This window comes from Bufo bufo, chromosome 4, assembly GCF_905171765.1.
Source record: "Bufo bufo chromosome 4, aBufBuf1.1, whole genome shotgun sequence".
Lineage (NCBI taxonomy): Eukaryota > Metazoa > Chordata > Amphibia > Anura > Bufonidae > Bufo > Bufo bufo.
In genome coordinates this window covers 17,942,963-17,962,567 of record NC_053392.1, presented here as the reverse complement: position 1 = coordinate 17,962,567, position 19,605 = coordinate 17,942,963, and the positions used below count along the sequence as shown (strand labels likewise).

The window sequence follows — 19,605 nt, the reverse complement described above, 5'->3', positions numbered from 1 at the left end:
CAGTACGTTTGATGTGTACCACATAGCGAGTGCCAGTCGTTTTTCTATCCTTTTATTCTATACTACTGGACTGACTGAGTGAGCAGCCCCTCGACTAGAGCACCCCTACCGTATTGAGGAGGGTGGTGAGCTATCCACAAACTTTTCACATTACATGATTCCTCTCATGTCATTGTCTCCATCTCTTTAAGGCTCATCCTCTTCCTCTATTTCCTTTATGTCTATTGTACATTACAGTTAAGTATAGGATAAAAGCTTTTTCTTGATTTGGTCAAGATTCCATTGGTTTCCTCCAACGTCTCACTCAACAAACTTAAATTAATGGAAATCCCCTTTGACAGATATCCACCAGGAAGGATAGGGGGGTCTATAGACATTTACATATATCCTTACTCTGATGTGTCTACACATGTCCATTCCACCATTTAACCTTTAATAGGTCATCATGCTGATCTCCTGGAGTTAGATTTACCAGAGACATTTACCATGAGTGTCTGACCAGTAAAGCATATTTTCACCATAGACATGATGATCAATGTTATTAGAGATTAGGGTTGAGCGAACCCGAACTGTAAAGTTCGGGTTCGTACCGAACTTTAGGATTTTTGGACCCCGAACCCGAACATTTCAGTAAAAGTTCGTGTTCAGTGTTCGGCGCTTTCTTGGCGCTTTTTGAAGGGCTGCAGAGCGGCCAATCAAAAAGCGGTTAACTGTCTGACCTTAGAAGCCATCACTAATGGCATGGCTGTGATTGGCCAGTGCAGCATGTGACCCAGGCTCTATATAAGCTGGAGTCACATAGCGCTGCACGTCACTCTGCTGTGCTTAGTGTAGGGGGAGGATGCTGCTGGTGATTTCAGGGAGAGAATAGGAGAGACTCTTTGCTCAAAATCTGAATCTAACTCAGCGATCTACATACATTGTGTTTTGTGGGTGCAGGGCACAATCTTTTTATCCTGCCCTGAGCCCAGTGACGAAAAAAAATAACTTTAATAAGTCAGTTAGGTGGGCAGCCATTTTATGCAAGCTCAGTGCACCAGCTTTTGGGACATTGAAAATCCCAATTTTTTTGGCAATATACAACATCTGGATTAGTCAGTGTGCAATTTAAGCTAAAAATACACCCATCATTTTTTGTGGTTTTAACCGCCTCACGTCCGCCCATAGGATATAAACGTCCTATGGGTGGACGTCTATTTCTGACAGCACGTTTTAAAACGTCCTGTCAGAAATAGCAGCTGCACGCTAATCGTGCAGCTGCTGATCGGGTTGCCCGCTGTCAGTGACAGCAGGGCAACCCTAAGACAAGGCAGGGACAGTGCCCAGGTGTCCCTGCCTTCACGATCGCTGCAGACACAGCGCTGACCGAGCGCTGTGTCTGCAGAGAAGGAAGCGCTAAGCGCTTCCTGTTCCGGCCCGGCGGTCATGTGACCGCCGTGACCGGAGTGTGCAGGAGCTGTGTGAGGTCTCTCAGAGACCTCGATCAGCCCTGCTGTGAGGCTGTACAGCGCTGGATTGCTGCTGTACAGCCTCTATAGGGGTGCATTTGTCCTGTAACTGGGGCTACTATGTCAGCCCCAGTTACAGGAGAAATCAACAGTGAAAAAAAAAAGAAAAAGTGAAGCAAATGTCCCCCAGAGGTCTTGTATGACCTTATGGGGGACGAAAAGTGTAAAAAAAAATAAAAATAAAATTAAGGGTTGAAAAAATAAAATAAAAAAAAGTTTCACATGTAAAAAAAAAAAAAATCCCAAGTAAGGAATAAAAAAAAAAATTAAAAATAGAAAAAATAAAATAAAATAGACATATTTAGTATTGCCGCGTTTGTAAAAACCAGCTCTATAAAAATATCACATGACCTAACCCCTCGGGTGAACACCGTAAAAAAAGAAAAAAAAAAACGGTGTCAAAACAAGCAATTTTTGTCACCTTGCATCACAAAAGGTGCAACACCAAGTGATCAAAAACGCGTATGTCCCACAAAATGGTACCAATAAAACCGTCACCTCATCCCGCAAAAAATGAGCCCCTACATAAGAAAATCTCTCAAAAAATAAAAAAACTATAGCTCTCAGAACATGGACACATTAAAACATAATTTTTTGGTTTCAAAAATGCTATTATTGTGTAAAACTTTAATAAATGAGAAAAAGTATACATATTAGGTATTTCCACGTCCGTAACAATCTGCTCTATAAAAATGTCACTTGACTGAACCCCTCAGGTGAACGCTGTAAAAATAAATAAATAGAAACTGTGCTAAAACAACCAATTTTTTGGTCACCTTGCCCCATAAAGTGTTATAATGAATGATCAAAAAATCATATGTACCCAAAAATAGTACTAATAAAACTGGCACCTTATCCCCTAGTTTCCAAAATGGGGTCACTTCTTGGGAGTTTCTACTGTAAGGGTGCATCAGGGGGCTTCAAATGGGACATGGCATCTAAAAACCATGTGGAGTTCCTTTTCTTCTGAGCCCTGCCGTGTGCCCATACAGCAGTTTATGACCACATGTGGGGTGTTTCTGTAAACCGCAGAATCTGGGTAATAAATATTGAGTTTTGTTTGGCTGTTAACCATCGATGTGTTAAAGAAAAAAATTGATTAAAATGGAAAATCTGCCAAAAAAGTGAAATTTAAAAATTTGATCTCCATTTTCCTTTAATTCTTGTGGAACGCCTAAAGGGTTAACAAAGTTTGTAAAATCTGTTTTGAATACCTTGAGGGGTGTAGTTTCTACAATGGGGTCATTTATGGGGGTATTCACTATGTAGGCCCCACAAAGTGACTTCAGACCTGAACTGGTCCTTATAAAGTGGGTTTTGGCAATTTTCTTAAAAATTTTAAGAATTGCTTCTAAAATTCTAAGCCTTCTAACGTCCTAAAAAAATAAAATGACATTTCCAAAATGATGCCAACATAAAGTAGACATATGGGGAATGTTAAATAATAAATATTTTATGAGGTATCACTTTCTGTTTTAAAAGCAGAGAAATTGAAATTTAGAAAATTGCGAATTTTTCTAATTTTTGGGTAAATTTGGGATTTTTTCATAAATAAAGGTGAAATATTTTGACTCAAATTTATGACTATCATGAAGTACAATGTGTCACGAGAAAACAATCTCTAAATGACTTGGATAAATAAAAGCGTTCCAAAGTTATTACCACATAAAGTGAGATATGTCAGTTTTGCAAAATTTGGCCTGGTCAGGAAGGGGGCAAAGGGCCCAGATGGGAAGTGGTTAAAAACACACTTTTTTGCCAAAAAACACTATTTTCAGGCCTTGCAGCATCAGCACGTGTGACATTACAGGCTTATATACTGCTGTCAAATTCAGTTGTTAAACAAACACTCGTTTGGGTAAAAAAATTAGTTGGCAGCCTTTGATGGAGATGTCATTGTGAGATACACCCTTAATACATTTAGATTCAGAGATTTTAAATACGCCATTTGGTGCACCAATGTTTAATTGAGGCCTACAGTGGTTCAGGCCGTGTGAGATACACCCTTTACATACAGGGGTTTGATTTAGGCTTTTGAAAAACAGCCATTTTGGGCAAAGAAATCTTTAATTCATGCCTACAGTGGGTCATGCGTGTGAGATACACCCTGTATTTACAGGGGTTATATATTTTTTATTAATATAACACCCTTTTTGGGGCAAAATACACAATATTTCAGGCCTTGCAGCATAAGCACGTTTAAAATTCCTGGGTTATACACTGCTGCCATATTGAGTTATTAAACAAACACCCATTTGGGCAAAAAAAGTTTATTTGGCAGCCTTTGCTGCGTATGTCATTGTGAGATACACCCTTAATACATTTGGGTTAGATTCAGAGATTTGAAATACCGCCATTTGCTGCACCAATATTTAATTCAGGCCTACAGTGGTTCAGGCCATGTGAGATACACCCTTTACATACAGGGGTTTGATTCAGGCATTTGAAATACAGCAATTTTGGGCAAAGAAATCTTTAATTAAGGCCTAGTCTGGTTCTGGCTGTGTAAGATACAGCCTTTACATACTGTCGTTCTATTCTACTATTAATTAAACACCCATTTAGGGCAAGATCCTAAACTCAAGAAATATGAGGAGAGCGTCAAATAAGGAACGTGGCCCAGGTCGTAGTGCTGCTGGTGGAGCTCCTGTTGCAGAGAGAGGACGTGGCCGATCTGTGCCAGCTACATGCACAAGTGAAACCCCTTCCTCAGGTGCGAGTAAGCGACAGAACCTGCAGCGGTATTTGGTCGGGCCTAATGCGGCTCTACGAATGGTGAAGCCTGAACAAGTACAGGCGATAGTAGATTGGGTTGCTGACAGTGGATCCAGTTCCTTCACATTATCTCCCACCCAGTCTCCTGCTGAAAGACCACAGTTGGCACCTGCAGCCGATGCCCATCAGTCTTTCACCTTACCCCCTTGCAAATCAGCCAAGCAGTCTGAGCCCCAAGTCATGCAGCAGTCTCTTCTGCTTTTTGATGACTCTGTTAGCAGGGTTTCCCAGGGCCATCCACCTAGCCCTGCCCCAGAAGTGGAAGAGATTGAGTCCACCGATGCCCAAGGGAGGACCATCACAGCGCGTCACGTATGATGACGAAACACAGGTGTCAACTGCTGTGGCTTTCGAAAGTGTGCAGACCGACAAGGAAGGCAGGGGTGAAGACTGGGTGGAAGATGATGTAGAGGACGATGAGGTCCTCGACCCCACATGGAATCAAGGTCATGCGAGTGACCTATGTAGTTCGGAGGAAGAGGCGGTGGTCGCACAGAGCCACCAGCACAGCAGAAGAGGGAGCAGGGTGCAAAAGCGGAGTGACCGTCCTCTAGCCAGCGGACACAATACAGTCTGTGTGGGCCTGACACACACGGGCTTGCAAATGGGATTAGATCACAAGAGACAGCAGTATGGTTCGCTGGTTTTCCGGAAAAATGTGCTTTGATCCGAACTAATTTGCGACGAATCGCATTACAAACGGCTATTTCCTGTCTGCAGAGAGCCTTTTTAGGGGTGTAGAACACTGTGCCTTGCAGTAACACGCATAGGGAGTCTGCTGGGGTAGTGAAATAATACTGTGAGTCCGTATGACATGCAGATGACAGGCGTCACTCTTAGAATCACTGCACACTTCACTTATTTGGGCAGTCACAGGGCCAAAACTGACCCAATAAATGAAGTATTAACTCAGCCTTACAGGTCGATGTTAGTGTAAAGAAGAAGCGCATTCCTTTTACACCCTCGTCAGCTGATTCCACATAGATGCCTACAGAAACTGTTCTATTAAACGCTTATACAAGTAGAACCCCCGACAGAGTGGAGAGGGTGTTAGCAGTAAGTCTGTGTTGACATCACTGATTATTTTGCCCTTCATCTTATCCATCAGAACAATAACCCACAAAAAACTGATTCATCTTGGCAAAGGTCAGTCTCTCCACATTTTGGGTGGACAGGCGAGTTCTCCTTGGGATAACTATGGCCCCCGCCGCACTAAACACCCACTCTGATGCCACACTACTGTCAGGGCAGGACAGCTTTTCCAGGGCAAACTCAGCAATTTGCAGCCACAAATCCAGTTTGGCTGCCCAGTAGTCCAGTGGATCTTCAATGTGGGGTGGCAGGGTGCTGTCCAAATATGCCACCAACTGCTGGTTCGGGTTCTGCTCTACGTCTAGCTGCTGCTGCTACTGCTGGTGAGTAGTTTCTTCACTATGCGGGTGAAGAAAGCTGCTCATCAGTGACTGTAGACTCAGGCTGCTGCTGATGGAGCTGGTACTGCTCCTGCCACCCCACTCCTCCATAGCAGCCATGGCAGTGGAACGTGAGCGCAGAGGGCGCCTCAGGTCAGACCTGTGAGAGGATGGACGATGACGCAGATAGGCAGTGGCCAACTGACTACATAGGATGTCTCTGTAATAGTTCAGTTTGTCCTCCCTCTTGGTGGGTGTAAAAAAGGCCCCCATTCTAGACCAGTAGCGAGGGTCCAACAAGGTGGAGAGCCAAAAGTCATCCCTCTGCCGAATGTTGACAATTCGGCTATCACTACGCAAGCAAGTGAGCATGCATCGTGCCATTTGTGCAAGTGACTCGGTGGGACTCCCTGCCTCCATCTCCACTGCCTACTGCCACGGTGTGTCTGGGTCCTCTGTCTCATCTTCCTCATCGCCCTGTAGCTCCTCTGGCTGCTCCTGCTGCTCCTGTCCTGTCAGCTGAGTAGAAAAACCACCCATTTGTCTACCCATTGTCTGTGCTCCAATGTCCTCCTCCCCCACCTCCTCCTCTTCCAGTTCAGCCGTGAGATCAAGGCTCCACGTGTTCTGTTCCCGGACCAGCCTTTGTTACCAGCATCTGTTCCAGGACATGAAGCAGTGGAATGACGTTGTTCATTCCATAGTCCTGGCGACTGACAAATAAAGTGGCCTCCTCAAAGGGCCTGAGTAAACGACAGGTGTTATACCTGAGCTGCCAGTGGCTGACATCGAAGTTACACAGTGGAGTACTCCTATCCGCTTGCATCATCAAGAAATCGTTGATGGCTTTTCTCTGTTCGTATAGTTGGTCCAACATATGGAGGGTGCAATTCCAACGAGTGGAAACGTCACATATCAGCCTATGTTGGGGGATGCCGTTCTGCCGCTGCAACTGAAGGAGGGTGTGTTTTGAGGTGTACTAGTGGCTGAAGTGCATGCAAAGTTTCCTGGCCATTTTTAGGATGTCTTGCAGATGGGTGTAAGACTTCAGGAACCATTTGACAATCAGATTGAACACGTGTACCATGCAGGGTGCATGGCTCAGCCTTCCTTGATGCAGCGCCGAAACTATGTTCTTCCCGTTGTCGGTCAGCATGGTTCCGATTTTCAGTTGTCGCGGAGAAAGCCAGATTTCGATTTCTTGATGCATTACGCGGAGCAGTTCCTCCCCTGTGTTACTATGTTAGGCAATGCAAACCAGGTGCAGAACAGCGTGACACCGCCGAGCCCTGCACATGTGGTATGCTGGAGGGGCACTGTGACTTGTCCCTGCATTGGAGGCTGGGGACATGGTGGAGGATGAGGAGGCAGAGGCGGACATTTTTTCGCAGGACCAATGGTGTGACAACGAGGAGGCGGAAGCGGCGTGACCTGGCCAAGTTGCTGGTGTGGCTGTGCTGGCCTGACCTGGCCAAGTTGCTGGTGTGGCTGTGCAGGAACCACATTCACCCAGTGAGCCGTAAAGGACATGTATTGTCCCTGACCGTAGTTACAGCTCCACACGTTGGCACTGCCGTGCACTTTGGCAGACATCGACAGGCTCAAGGACTGGCCCACCTTCTGTTCTACATGTGTGTGCAGGGCTAGTACTGCCTTTTTTTTAACAACTGACGGCTTGGGACTCTCCCCCTCGGCTCGCCACAAGCCATCAGTTCCCTGAAAGGTGCAGAGTCCAACACTTGGAAAGGGAGGGACTGCAGCACCAGCAACTTGGACAGGAGCACGTTCAGCTTCTTTGTCGTTGGATGCGTGCATGCATACTGCTGTCTCTTGGCAATCGCTTCGGTGATTGATTGCTGACAGAATGACTGACGAGGAGTAGGAGCAGGAAAATCTGGACCATCAAAAGATGGGATTGACAGACAGCTCACTTCGGCTGAGGTGGTGGAGCTTTGACTGGCTGAAACTGGGTACGTGCCACTGGGTGACATAGCGGTAGCTGCTGCAGGATGGACCACCACATCAGAGCCACAGTTCTCCCAGGCCACTTTATGGTGACTCTGCATATGTTGACTCAGGGCCGTGGTGCACCCTACCCACGCTTCACCTTCTGCCCACATATTCTACATATGGCCATGTTGACCTCCTCTGGCGGCTTCACAAAAAACTGTCACACCTCCGAGTACCTGATTTTCCCTCCAACACTATTCACTGGCTGACTGCTACTGCCGCTGCCTCGGTAAACCTCTGCACCACTCCTTTCCAGGCAGATAGGCTGCTGCATAGCAGGTGTTCTACCCCATGCCCATTTGGCTCCCGACCTCCCACTGCTGCCACCCTGCTGACTCCCGGCCACGCTAGCGACTTGCTGGCTTCGCCGCTGGCTCACTAGCAAGCTGCCACCTTCTTCTCCTGATGATGACGAAGCCCCTTCTTCACCCTGCTCCCAAGTGCAATCGGCTTCATCATCATCGAGTAGTGTCTGCACATCACTGATGACTTCCTCAATGGTCTCTGGGTCAGGAGCCTGACCGCTCGAAACACACAAGCTCTCCTCATCACTATTTTTCTGCCTAGTGGAGGAAGCGGCGGATGTCTCCTCCAGATCTTGGCTGGGCAGTAGCTGCTGACTGTCCTCTAGTAGCTCTTCCTCGCTGCAAAGTGGAGTCGAGTTTTCAGCATATAATACTTCTTGCTGTGAGGGAACTTAAAAGGACAGAGGCAGGTTGAGGACAGGTGAGGGCACAGGGCCTGTTGCCGGGCAATGCCAACTAAGTGTTATGTCTGATGAACCCACTGACTGTTGGCTGGGGGTGTCTGATGTCACTTGGGATGACGTTGATGACCGAGTTAACCAATCAAGAACTGCTGGGTTGCTGGTCAAGAAACGACCGCTAGATGACTCCTGCTGCCACGTCCCCTTACTCTGCTGCGACCAGTGCCTGCGCCAGAAACATTCAGGCCTCTGCCACTCCTCTGTGCATGGCCTGGCACTTCTCTGTCTGACAGACTTGTAGCTAAACTAAACAAATTAAACAGAAATTAAAACAGCCCTAAAAGCGACGAATATATTTTTATTTTTGTACTGAAATAGGCCAATAAATTATTTTACTGCAAATAACACCAAATGTGAACAGCGTCCATTTTTCTCGTATTGTACTATAATAGGGCACTAAACGCTTTCACCATATATAGCTGCAGAAGTGAACAGAGTATGTATTTCTCTTTTTCCACAGATATAAGCCACTTACCTACAACAAATTGCTGGAATGACAGAGCTGTATAATGGCTATTTGGATCCCCAATTAATCTTTCCCTGCACTTGTATGGCCTCATGCATACGACCATTGTTTTGTTTCGCAGTTTTTGCGGCTTGGATGCGGACCTATTCATTTCAATGGGGCCACAAAAGATACGAACAACACTCTGTGTGTTGTCCGCATCCGTTTCTCCGTTCCGTGGTCCTCATAAAAAATATAACCTGTCCAATTCTTGTCCGTTTTGCGGACAAGAATAGGCAGTTATATTTATGGCTGAGCTGAGTTGTGGAAGTTGGTTCAACCTATAGTATATACAATCCAAGCAAAGAGAAAGTCAGAAGAATTATATCTGACCAACACCATCATTGTAGGTTAGAGTTCAGTGATTGTCAAGAGTCCACACGGACAAAGCTATGGAACATCTACTGGTTTTACTGTTATGCCCAGGGGCGTCGTTAGGTCAAACATTCGGGGCTTGAGCCCTGTATGTTTTGTCCAGTGCCCCGAATGTTATGTTATGCTGGTAGCATTTTTGGCTATTCCAGGGCCCTTTAATATTGATTCGACCTGGGCAACCCCACAGATCATCTCCCCACCCTCCTTGTACTTGTTCCGCTACTTGCAGGCTGCGCGAGCATGAGTTCATTCACTTCAGTGCGCAATCCCGTCCTGCGGCGCGTGATCCCGCGAGACCCGCCACGGGAGGTCACGAGTCTCGTGGGATCATGTGCCGCAGGACGGGATTGCGCACCGAAGTGACTGAACTCATGACCGTGCAGCCCTCAAGTAGCGGATCAGCGGAACAAGTACAAGGTGTGCACACATCTTCCAGGACACAAGCCTGTAAGTATAAATGTAGTTCTTCCCCTCCACTAACAAGCAGCAGACAGTTATCAGGATGGAACTGTTCCTTCCCGATAATTGTACGCAGAGTTGGCGAGGGACACAAAATGCACCTTTACATTATTATCATTTTTTTTTACAAATTTTATTTTAGCATTAAAAGATTATTCCAATTTCCAGTTAAAGAAAGTAGTCCCCTATCCACTATTGGATTGGTGAGGGTCCTATGGGTTCCCCAACCCCCCCTCCTCAGATCACGATAATGGAGGCTCTGTATCCTGTGAAGCCCACCTGAAATGGACGGATAGGCTGGTCAGAAATGTGCACAATTCCTCTATTCTTTTCTATCGGAGTGCCAGAGACAGCCGATTGCCGTACATAGCCATCTCCGGAACCTCCATAGAAATAAAACCTGTTATTTAAGTACGTTGGCTTGTATGTTATTTCTTATAATGCAAATTTCCACTCAGTGAGCTTGAGCCCCGGATGTTTTCAGACCCCAGCAACGCCCCTGGTTATGCCTCTGATCCTTCTGAATGAGACAGTTCTGTCAACACAAGGAAAATCTTTCTACCAAGAACAAAGCTGGTCACAAACGGGATCATTTGACCAAAGTGTTTATTACTGATATTTGTCACTTTTTGAATCTGGTTTATAAGAGGCTACATGTAACTACCTGATACGTTTGTGACACATCAACTTCTTTATTTACAGAGAAACCTGGAAAATGTCCCCTAGATCCATTAGCAAAGTGTCGTCCTAAAATTCCTCCTGATCAGTGCAATTTGGACGATGACTGTTATGGAAAAGAAAAGTGCTGCAGGATTCGGTGCACCAGAGAATGCATAGATCCCATCGAGGGTAAGTTCATTAGAAATCAAACTCAACAGGTAGATGGAGCTCATTATTAGACAGGATTTGGTGCAAATCATGAACTGCAGTGGAGTAAACACCTTAAAAACAAGGAACTCACTCAGGCTCCCCCTCCTACCTCTTCTGCTGCTGCCGCCGCCTCGGCCTCTTCCTCCGCCTCTGGAGGAACGTTGGCACCTGCCGCCCAGCAAACATGGGATGTACCACCAACACCACCACCTGTGTCACCAAGCATCTCAACCATGTCACACGGCAGCGTTCAGCTCTCCATCTCACAAACATTTGAGAGAAAGCGTAAATTCCCACCTAGCCATCCTCGATCCCTGGCCCTGAATGCCAGCATTTCTAAACTACTGGCCTATGAAATGCTGTCATTTAGGCTGGTGGACACAGACAGCTTCAAACAGCTCATGTCGCTTGCTGTCCCACAGTATGTTGTTCCCAGCCGCCACTACTTCTCCAAGAGAGCCGTGCCTTCCCTGCACAACCAAGTGTCCGATAAAATCAAGTGTGCAACGCCATCTGTGGCAAGGTCCACCTAACCACAGATACGTGGACCAGTAAGCACGGCCAGGGACGCTATATCTCCCTAACTGCACACTGGGTAAATGTAGTGGCGGCTGGGCCACAGGCGAAGAGCTGTTTGGCGCACGTCCTTCCGCCGCCAAGGATCGCAGGGCAACATTCTTTGCCTCCTGTTGCCTCTTCCTCCTACTCGGCTTCCTCCTCCTCTTCTTCCACCTGCTCATCCAGTCAGCCACACACCTTCACCACCAACTTCAGCACAGACCGGGGTAAACGTCAGCAGGCCATTCTGAAACTCATATGTTTGGGGGACAGGCCCCACACCGCACAGGAGTTGTGGCGGGGTATAGAAAAACAGACTGACGAGTGGTTGCTGCTGGTGAGCCTTAAGCTCGGCCTGGTGGTGTGCGATAATGGGCGAAATCTCGTTGCAGTTCTGGGACTAGCCGGTTTGCAAACATCCCTTGCCTGGTGCATGTGCTGAATTTGGTGGTGCAGAAGTTCATTCACAACTACCCCGACATGTCAGAGCTGCTGCATAAAGTGCGGGTCGTCTGTGCGCGCTTCCGGCGTTCACATCCTGCCGCTGATCGCCTGTCTGCACTACAGCGTAATTTCGGCCTTCCCGCTCACCGCCTCATATGCGACGTTCCCACCAGGTGGAACTCCACCTTGCACATGCTGGACAGACTGTGCGAGCAGCAGCATGTCATAGTGGAGTTTCAGCTGCACCACACACGGGTCAGTCACACTGCGGAACAGCACCACTTCACCACCAATGACTGGGCCTCCATGCGAGACCTGTGTGCCCTGTTGTGCTGTTTCGAGTACTCCACCAACATGGCCAGTGGCGATGACGCCGTTATCAGCGTTACAATACCACTTCTATGTCTCCTTGAGAAAACACTTAGGGCGATGATGGAAGAGGAGGTGGCCCAGGAGGAGGAGGAGGAAGAGGGGTCATTTTTAGCACTTTCAGGCCAGTCTCTTAGAAGTGACTCAGAGGGAGGATTTTTGCAACAGCAGAGGCCAGGTACAAATGTGGCCAGACAGGGCCCACTACTGGAGGACGAGGAGGACGAGGATGAGGTGGAGGAGGATGAGGATGAAGCATGTTCACAGCGGGGTGGCACCCAACGCAGCAAGGGCCCATCACTGGTGCATGGCTGGGGGGAAACGCAGGACGATGACGATACGCCTCCCACAGAGGACAGCTTGTCCTTAACTCTGGGCAGCCTGGCACACATGAGCGACTACATGCTGCAGTGCCTTCGCAACGACAGCAGAGTTGCCCACATTTTAACGTGTGCGGACTACTGGGTTGCCACCCTGCTGGATCCCGGTACAAAGACAATGTGCCCACCTTACTTCCTGCACTGGAGCGTGATAGGAAGATGCGCGAGTACAAGCGCACGTTGGTAGACGCGCTACTGAGAGCATTCCCAAATGTCACAGGGGAACAAGTGGAAGCCCAATGCGAAGGCAGAGGAGGAGCAAGAGGTCGCCAACGCAGCTGTGTCACGGCCAGCTCCTCTGAGGGCAGGGTTAGCATGGCAGAGATGTGGAAAAGTTTTGTCACCACGCCACAGCTAACTGCACCACCACCTGATACGGAACGTGTTAGCAGGAGGCAACATTTCACTAACATGGTGGAACAGTACCTGTGCACACCCCTCCACGTACTGACTGATGGTTCGGCCCCATTCAACTTCTGGGTCTCCAAATTGTCCACGTGGCCAGAGCTAGCCTTTTATGCCTTGGAGGTGCTGGCCTGCCCGGCGGCCAGCGTTTTGTCTGAACGTGTGTAGTGTACGGGGACTGTAATGCCCGTCACTACAAAGTGTCACTTGGTGTGCTGTCGTCCCTCCTTAATTATGGGGAAGTTGGTATATGTCAGTTTTATAAAATGTCATTTAATGTAATGCATGTATTTCCCTGTTACTTGAAACTTGCATGTACAGGCCTGCTAGGGGTGTCATTCCAGCTTCTAGTCCTTAGAGGGAGCTAGGGAGCCCTAGTTTATATAAGGCCCAGTCAGGGAAGTAGAAGGGAGACGGAGTCTAGTGTCTGTGATCTGCAGTTGGAGATTAGACGATGTCAGAAACCAGTCCAGGCCTGAAGCCTGCTATCAGGGGAAGGTTCTCCTCCTGAATTCCCTTATGCAGAAACAGGAATACTTAAAGGAAAGAGCCTGAGGAAGCTGAGAGAGACAGAGGCAAAGATCAGAGAAGCAAGAGGTACTCAGAATAAGGAGGTACTTTATAAAGCTACAACCAAGGATATAAAGCCAGAACTAGGTTAATGGGCCTTGGAGAAGATTTGCTATATTCCAGGATCAGACAGAAATAGAGTGCAAGCTCCTGTACTGCAAGTCCTGTGTTTAACACTCTGTAAGCACCTTGCTCAAGCTGTAATTGCCTGCATCAACCGTATTACAAAATCGACTGTATGCCAAGGAACTGCGATTCCAATATTGTCTCTGCATGAAAACTACTAAAGTTGGAGTTCTGCTTTAATACCACGTGTTCCTCAATTATTCCTGCTTTCCACAAACGGCGTGCCACCGTTTACTTGGCACTGGCGTCACGAACAATTTCTACCATCACCTGCCTATGCAGAGAGTCAGCCGTACCAGGTTAGTGTCCATTGCACTACTTCACCCAGAAACACCTATTACACACAACTTGAGTACGCTGCACGTGTATTCAGCACGGCAGGGGGCGTCATTACAGACAAACGCAGCCGCCTGTTTACAGCCAATGTGGACAAGATGACGTTCATAAAAATGAACCAGGCATGGATCCCACAGGACCTGTCCATCCCTTGTGCAGATTAGACATTAACTACCTCCCCTTAACAATATATTATTGTACTCCAGGGCACTTCCTCATTCAATCCTATTTTTATTTTCATTTTACCATTATATTGCGGGGCAACCCAAAGTTGAATGAACCTCTCCTCTGTCTGGGTGCCGGGGCCTAAAAATATCTGACAGTGGCCTGTTCCAGTGGTGGGTGACGTGAAGCCTGATTCTCTGCTATGACATGAAGACTGATTCTCTGCTGACATGAAGCCTGAATCTCTGTTATGGGACCTCTCTCCTCTGTCTGGGTGCCGGGGCCAAAATATCTGACAATGGACTGTTCCAGTTTTGGGTGATGTGAAGCCTGATTCTCTGCTATGACATGAAGACTGATTCTCTGCTATGACATGAAGCCTGAATCTCTGCTATGGGACCTCTCTCCTCTTTCTGGGTGCCGGGGTCTAAATATCTGACAATGGACTGTTTCAGTTTTGGCTGACGTGAAGCCTGATTCTCTGATGACATGAAGCCTGAATCTCTGTTACGGGACCTCTCTCCTCTGTCTGGGTGCCGGGGCCTAAATATGTGACAGTGGCCTGTTCCAGTGGTGGGTGACATGAAGCCTGATTCTCTGCTATGACGTGAAGACTGATTCTCTGCTGACATGAAGCCTGAATCTCTGTTATGGGACCTCTCTCCTCTGTCTGGGTGCCGGGGCCTAAATATATGACAATGGACTGTTCCAGTTTTGGCTGACGTGAAGCCTGATTCTCTGCTATGGGACCTCTCTCCAATTGATATTGATTAATTTTTATTTATTTTATTTTTATTTTTATTCATTTCCCTATCCACATTTGTTTGCAGGGGATTTAACTACATTTTGCTGCCTTTTGCAGCCCTCCAGCTCTTTCCTGGGCTGTTTTACAGCCTTTTTAGTGCCGAAAAGTTCGGGTATCCATTGACTTCAATGGGGTTCAGATTCGGGACGATGTTCGTTTCGGGTTCGGATCCCGAACCCGAACATTTCCGGGAAGTTCGGCCGAACTTCTCGAACCCGAACATCCAGGTGTTCGCTCAACTCTACCTGTAACGATATAAGTGGAGGCCTAGCCAGTGGACACAATACAGTCTGTGTGGGCCTGACACACACGGGCTTGCAAATGGGATTAGATCACAGAAAAATATTTAATATAATTTTTTTTATCTGCGAGGTGTTTTCTGTCACACCCTGTATGAATTTTGTGCACACAGTACTGTCTGTGACTGAGTCTGCAGCCTCTCACACATGGGCAGGCAACTGCAATATATGTATATATAAAATAAAATAAAAAAATCAGTATGATGTACCAGCCCTGAAAAGGGCTTTTTGGGGTGCTGTCCTTACAGCAGATGAGTCTGTGGACACAGAACACTGCCCTAGCTAACGCTTTCCCTATTGAATCAGCAGCAGCAGCACTGTCCCTCCTCTCACTGAGAATGCAGATTCCGAATGAATCTAAAATGAATGCTGTCCGGGAGGTGGGAGGGTCTGGGAGGGAGGGTCTGCTGCTGATTGGCTGGAATGTGTCTGCTGACTGTGAGGTACAGGGTCAAAGTTTACTCAATGATGATGTATAGGGGGCGGACCGAACATTGCATATGTTCGCCCGCTGCGGCGAACGCGAACAAGCTATGTTCGCCGGGAACTATTCGCCGGCGAACTATTCTGGCCATCTCTACTGGAGGAAAGAAGGTTTGTACACAAACATAGAAGAGGATTCTTTACGGTAAGAGCAGTGAGACTATGGAACTCTCTGCCTGAGGAGGTGGTGATGGTGAGTACAATAAAGGAATTCAAGAGGGGCCTGGATGTATTTCTGGAGTGTAATAATATTACAGGCTATAGCTACTAGAGAGGGGTCGTTGATCCAGGGAGTTATTCTGATGCCTGAAAGGAGTCGTGAAGGATTTTTTTCCTTCTTAAGTGGGGAAAATTGGCTTCTACCTCACAGGTTTTTTTTTTGCCTTCATCTAGATCAACTTGCAGGATGACAGGCCGAACTGGATGGACAAATGTCTTTTTTCGGCCTTATATAATATGTTACTATGTTGGCACTGCCACCGCCACTGCAAAATGATCGGTCATAACCAAACAAAAACCATGACCCGAATTGGAGTGCCCCACCTGCACATAATCTATCATCAATAGTTCTAATGGCTGGGACGTTTGGATGGTCTGAATCGGAGCCCTCTGCTCCACACTTTTGTTTAGGTCGCAAGCTCTGCACATCTGACAGGCCTTCTCCACCATCCGTTCGAGATCTGGGCAGTAAACCAGCCTCTGTAGCCACTTATAAGTTTTATCACTACCAAAGTGGGCACCCCTCTCATGAGCTTCTCTAACAGCCGCGGGAGCCATGGCAACCGGGATAACGATTTGCCACCGATGCTCCAACTCTTTTCGTGTGTAGACCTTCCGATACAACAGGTCGTGGGCCACTGTCAGTTTGTCCCACTGCCGGAGCAGCTTGTGGCCCTCAGGCATCAGACTTTCTCGCTCCTCTGGCTTTGGCCACGTTTTATGCCGGACCCACTGTTTTACCCTCCAGATATCTTCACATTCATTCTGGGCCCGCACCCAATCTGCATGGGTCGTTCCTAACAGTACAGGTGGCCCTTGTGCCACCCCACTTGAGTGTGCCACCGCCGCAAAGGAAGGTAGGCGACCCAGGTCGGGAGTCTCGGAGTCCTCCAGGTCATCGTCAACATCTCCATCCGGGGAGCCCACAGGTACTCTGGACAATGCATCAGCGTTAGCATTCTCTTTTCCAGACCTGAACTTGATCCGGTAGTTGAACTTCGCCAGTCGAGCTATCCACCGCTGTTCTAAAGCTCCCAACTTTGCATAATTCAGGTGTGCCAAAGGGTTATTATCTGTCAGCACCAACACCTCCATCCCAGTCAGGTATTCGGCGAAGCGTTCCGTCATTGCCCATACCAAGGCCAACAGCTCTAACTTAAAGGAGCTGTAATTGTCTGGGTTTCTCTCGGACCCTCGCAGGGAGCGACTCCCATACGCAATAACCCGCTCCCGACCATCCTGCATCTGCGCTAGAACGGCCCCCAAGTCATGCAGGCTCCAATCTGTGTACAACAGAAATGGGGTATCGAACCGAGCATAAGCTAAGATTGGGGCTTTTGTCAGAGCATCCTTCACTTCATCTAGTGCTTTCTCCTGCCTCTCCCCCCACAAAATTGGACGGTTTTTAAGGCCGTTAGCTGTCCCCCAGGGCAATTCATTAAAGGGCCCCACAATATATGCAAACTTGGGGATAAATCGACGGTACTACCCCGCCAGCCCCCAAAACGCCTGGAATTCTCGTAGGGTCTTCGGTCGTGGCCACTTCTGAACCGCTTCCACTTTTCTGGGAGAAGGTTGCACCCCTTCTGGGGTCACCACATGGCCGAGATACTCAATGCTTCGACGAAAGAGTTGACCCTTTTTCGGTTTTTATCTTCAACCCATGGTCCCTTAAGCGTTGGAGGAACTGCCGCAGCCGGGCCAGATGGTCTTCAAAGGACTTCCCGAAGACCACCACATCGTCAAGATATATCAACACCGATTCAAAGTTAAGGTCTCCCAGATCTTAAGGGATCGTCTCCCTTAAGGGACCATCTCCCACCACATCAGAGCCACAGTTCTCCCAGGACACTTTATGGTGACACTACATATGTTGGTGAAAGGCCGTGGTGCCAACATATGCACCCTGCCCTCGCTTTACCTTCTGCCCATATATTCTACATATGGCCATGTTGAGCTCCTCTGGCGGCTCCACAAAAAACTGTCACACCGCCGAGTACCTGATTTTACCTCCAACACTACTCACTGGCTGACTGCTACTGCCGCTGCCTCCGTGAACCCCTGCACCACTCCTTTCCGGACAGGTAGGCTGCTGCAAAGCGGGTGTTCTACCTCGTGCCCATTTGGCTGCCACCCTGCTGACTCCCGACCACGCTAGCTACTTGCTGGCTCAGCCGCTGGCTCACTAGCAAGCTGCCACCTTCTTCTCCTGATGATGACGAAGCCCCTTCTTCACCCGGCTCCCAAGTGCAATCGGCTTCATCATCATCGAGTAGTGTCTGCACATCACTGATGTCTTCCTCAATGGTCTTTGGGTCAGGAGCCTGACCGTTCGCGACACAAGCTCTCCTCATCACTACTTGCCCACCTAGTTGAGGAAGCGGCGGATGCCTCCTCCAGATCTTGGCTGGGCAGTAGCTGCTGACTGTCCTCTAGTAGCTCTTCCTCGCTGAAAAGTGGAGGCGAGTCTACAGCATACTTCTCGCGGTGATTGAACAGAAAAGGACAGAGGCAGGTTGAGGACGATTGAGGGCACAGGGCCTGCTCCCGGACCATGCCAACAAAGGGTTGTGTCTGACGAACCCACCGACTGTTGCCTGGCGGTGTCTTATGTCACTTGGGATGATGTGGATGATCGAGTTAACCAATCAAGAACCGCTGGGTTGCTGGTCAAGACACCTAGATGACACCGGGAGCTCAGGCCTCTCGCTGCAACTCCTGCTGCCGTGCCCCCTTACTCTGCTGCGACCTGTGCCTGCGCCAGAAACATTCAGGCCTCTGCCACTCCTCTGTGCATGGTCTGCCACTTCTCTGTCTGACATACTTGCAGCTAAACTAAACAAAAATCTATAAAAGCGACAAATATATTTTTCTTTTTGTAATGAAATAGGCCACTAAATTATTTCTGCGCAAATAACAGCAAATGTGAACTGCGTGTATTTTTCTAATTTTCTCTAGAAATATGACAAGAAACGCTTTTACCGCAAATAAAACCAAATGTGAACAGCGTCTATTTTTCTCGTATTGTACTATAATAGGGCACTAAACGCTTTCACCATATATAGCTGCAGAAGTGAACAGAGTATATATTTCTCTTTTTCCACAGATATAAGCCACTAAAGGCTTTTCAACATAACACTTGAACCCCTACAACAAATTACTGGAATGACAAAGCTGTATAATGGCTATTTGGATCCCCAAATAATCTTTCCCTGCACTTGTAAGGCCTCATGCACACGACCATTGTTTTGGTTCGCAGTTTTTGCGTCTTGGATGCGGACCTATTCACTTCAATGCAGCCACAAAAGATACGAACAACACTCTGTGTGCTGTCCGCATCCGTTTCTCCGTTCCGTGGTCCGCCAAAAAAATATAACCTGTGCTATTCTTGTCAGTTTTGCAGACAAGAATAGGCAGTTATATCAATGGCTGTCCGTGCCGTTCTGCAAATTGCGGAACGCACATGGACGCCATCTGTGTTTTGAGGATCTGCAATTTGCGGACAGCAAAACGCACAATGGTCGTGTGCATGAGGCCTAAATGTTATTTTTTCCCAATGATGTTTTCTGTATGACTCTCCCTAGCCCCTGCAACGTCTGTCCCTGCACTAAGCTGATGTGAAATGATTCCTCCCTATCCTTATCGTGCACTTATAAAGCACTTTTTTTCCACATTGAGGTTTTCTTTCACTCTCCCTAGCACCTGAAACGTCTGTCCCTGAACAAAGTACGATGGTGAATGGCAGAATCTAAGATGGCCGCCGTAT

General features: G+C 47.8%; 1 protein-coding gene across 3 annotated transcripts in view; it reads left to right on the top strand.

Annotated features, from left to right (window-relative positions):
• Positions 1-19,605, top strand: part of LOC120997021 (WAP four-disulfide core domain protein 5-like) — an 884,590-nt gene that overhangs the window by 7,631 nt on the left and 857,354 nt on the right. For 2 of the 3 annotated variants that reach the window (XR_005778036.1, XM_040426935.1), the window contains exon 2: positions 10,513-10,659. The exons of the other annotated variant lie outside the window; for it this stretch is intronic. Coding sequence is in view for 1 of the 2 variants with exons in the window: in XM_040426935.1 (XP_040282869.1) it covers positions 10,513-10,659 (147 nt within the window). In the remaining variant the exon portion in view is untranslated. The remainder of the gene's footprint in view (positions 1-10,512; positions 10,660-19,605) is intronic. 3 annotated transcript variants of the gene reach the window in all.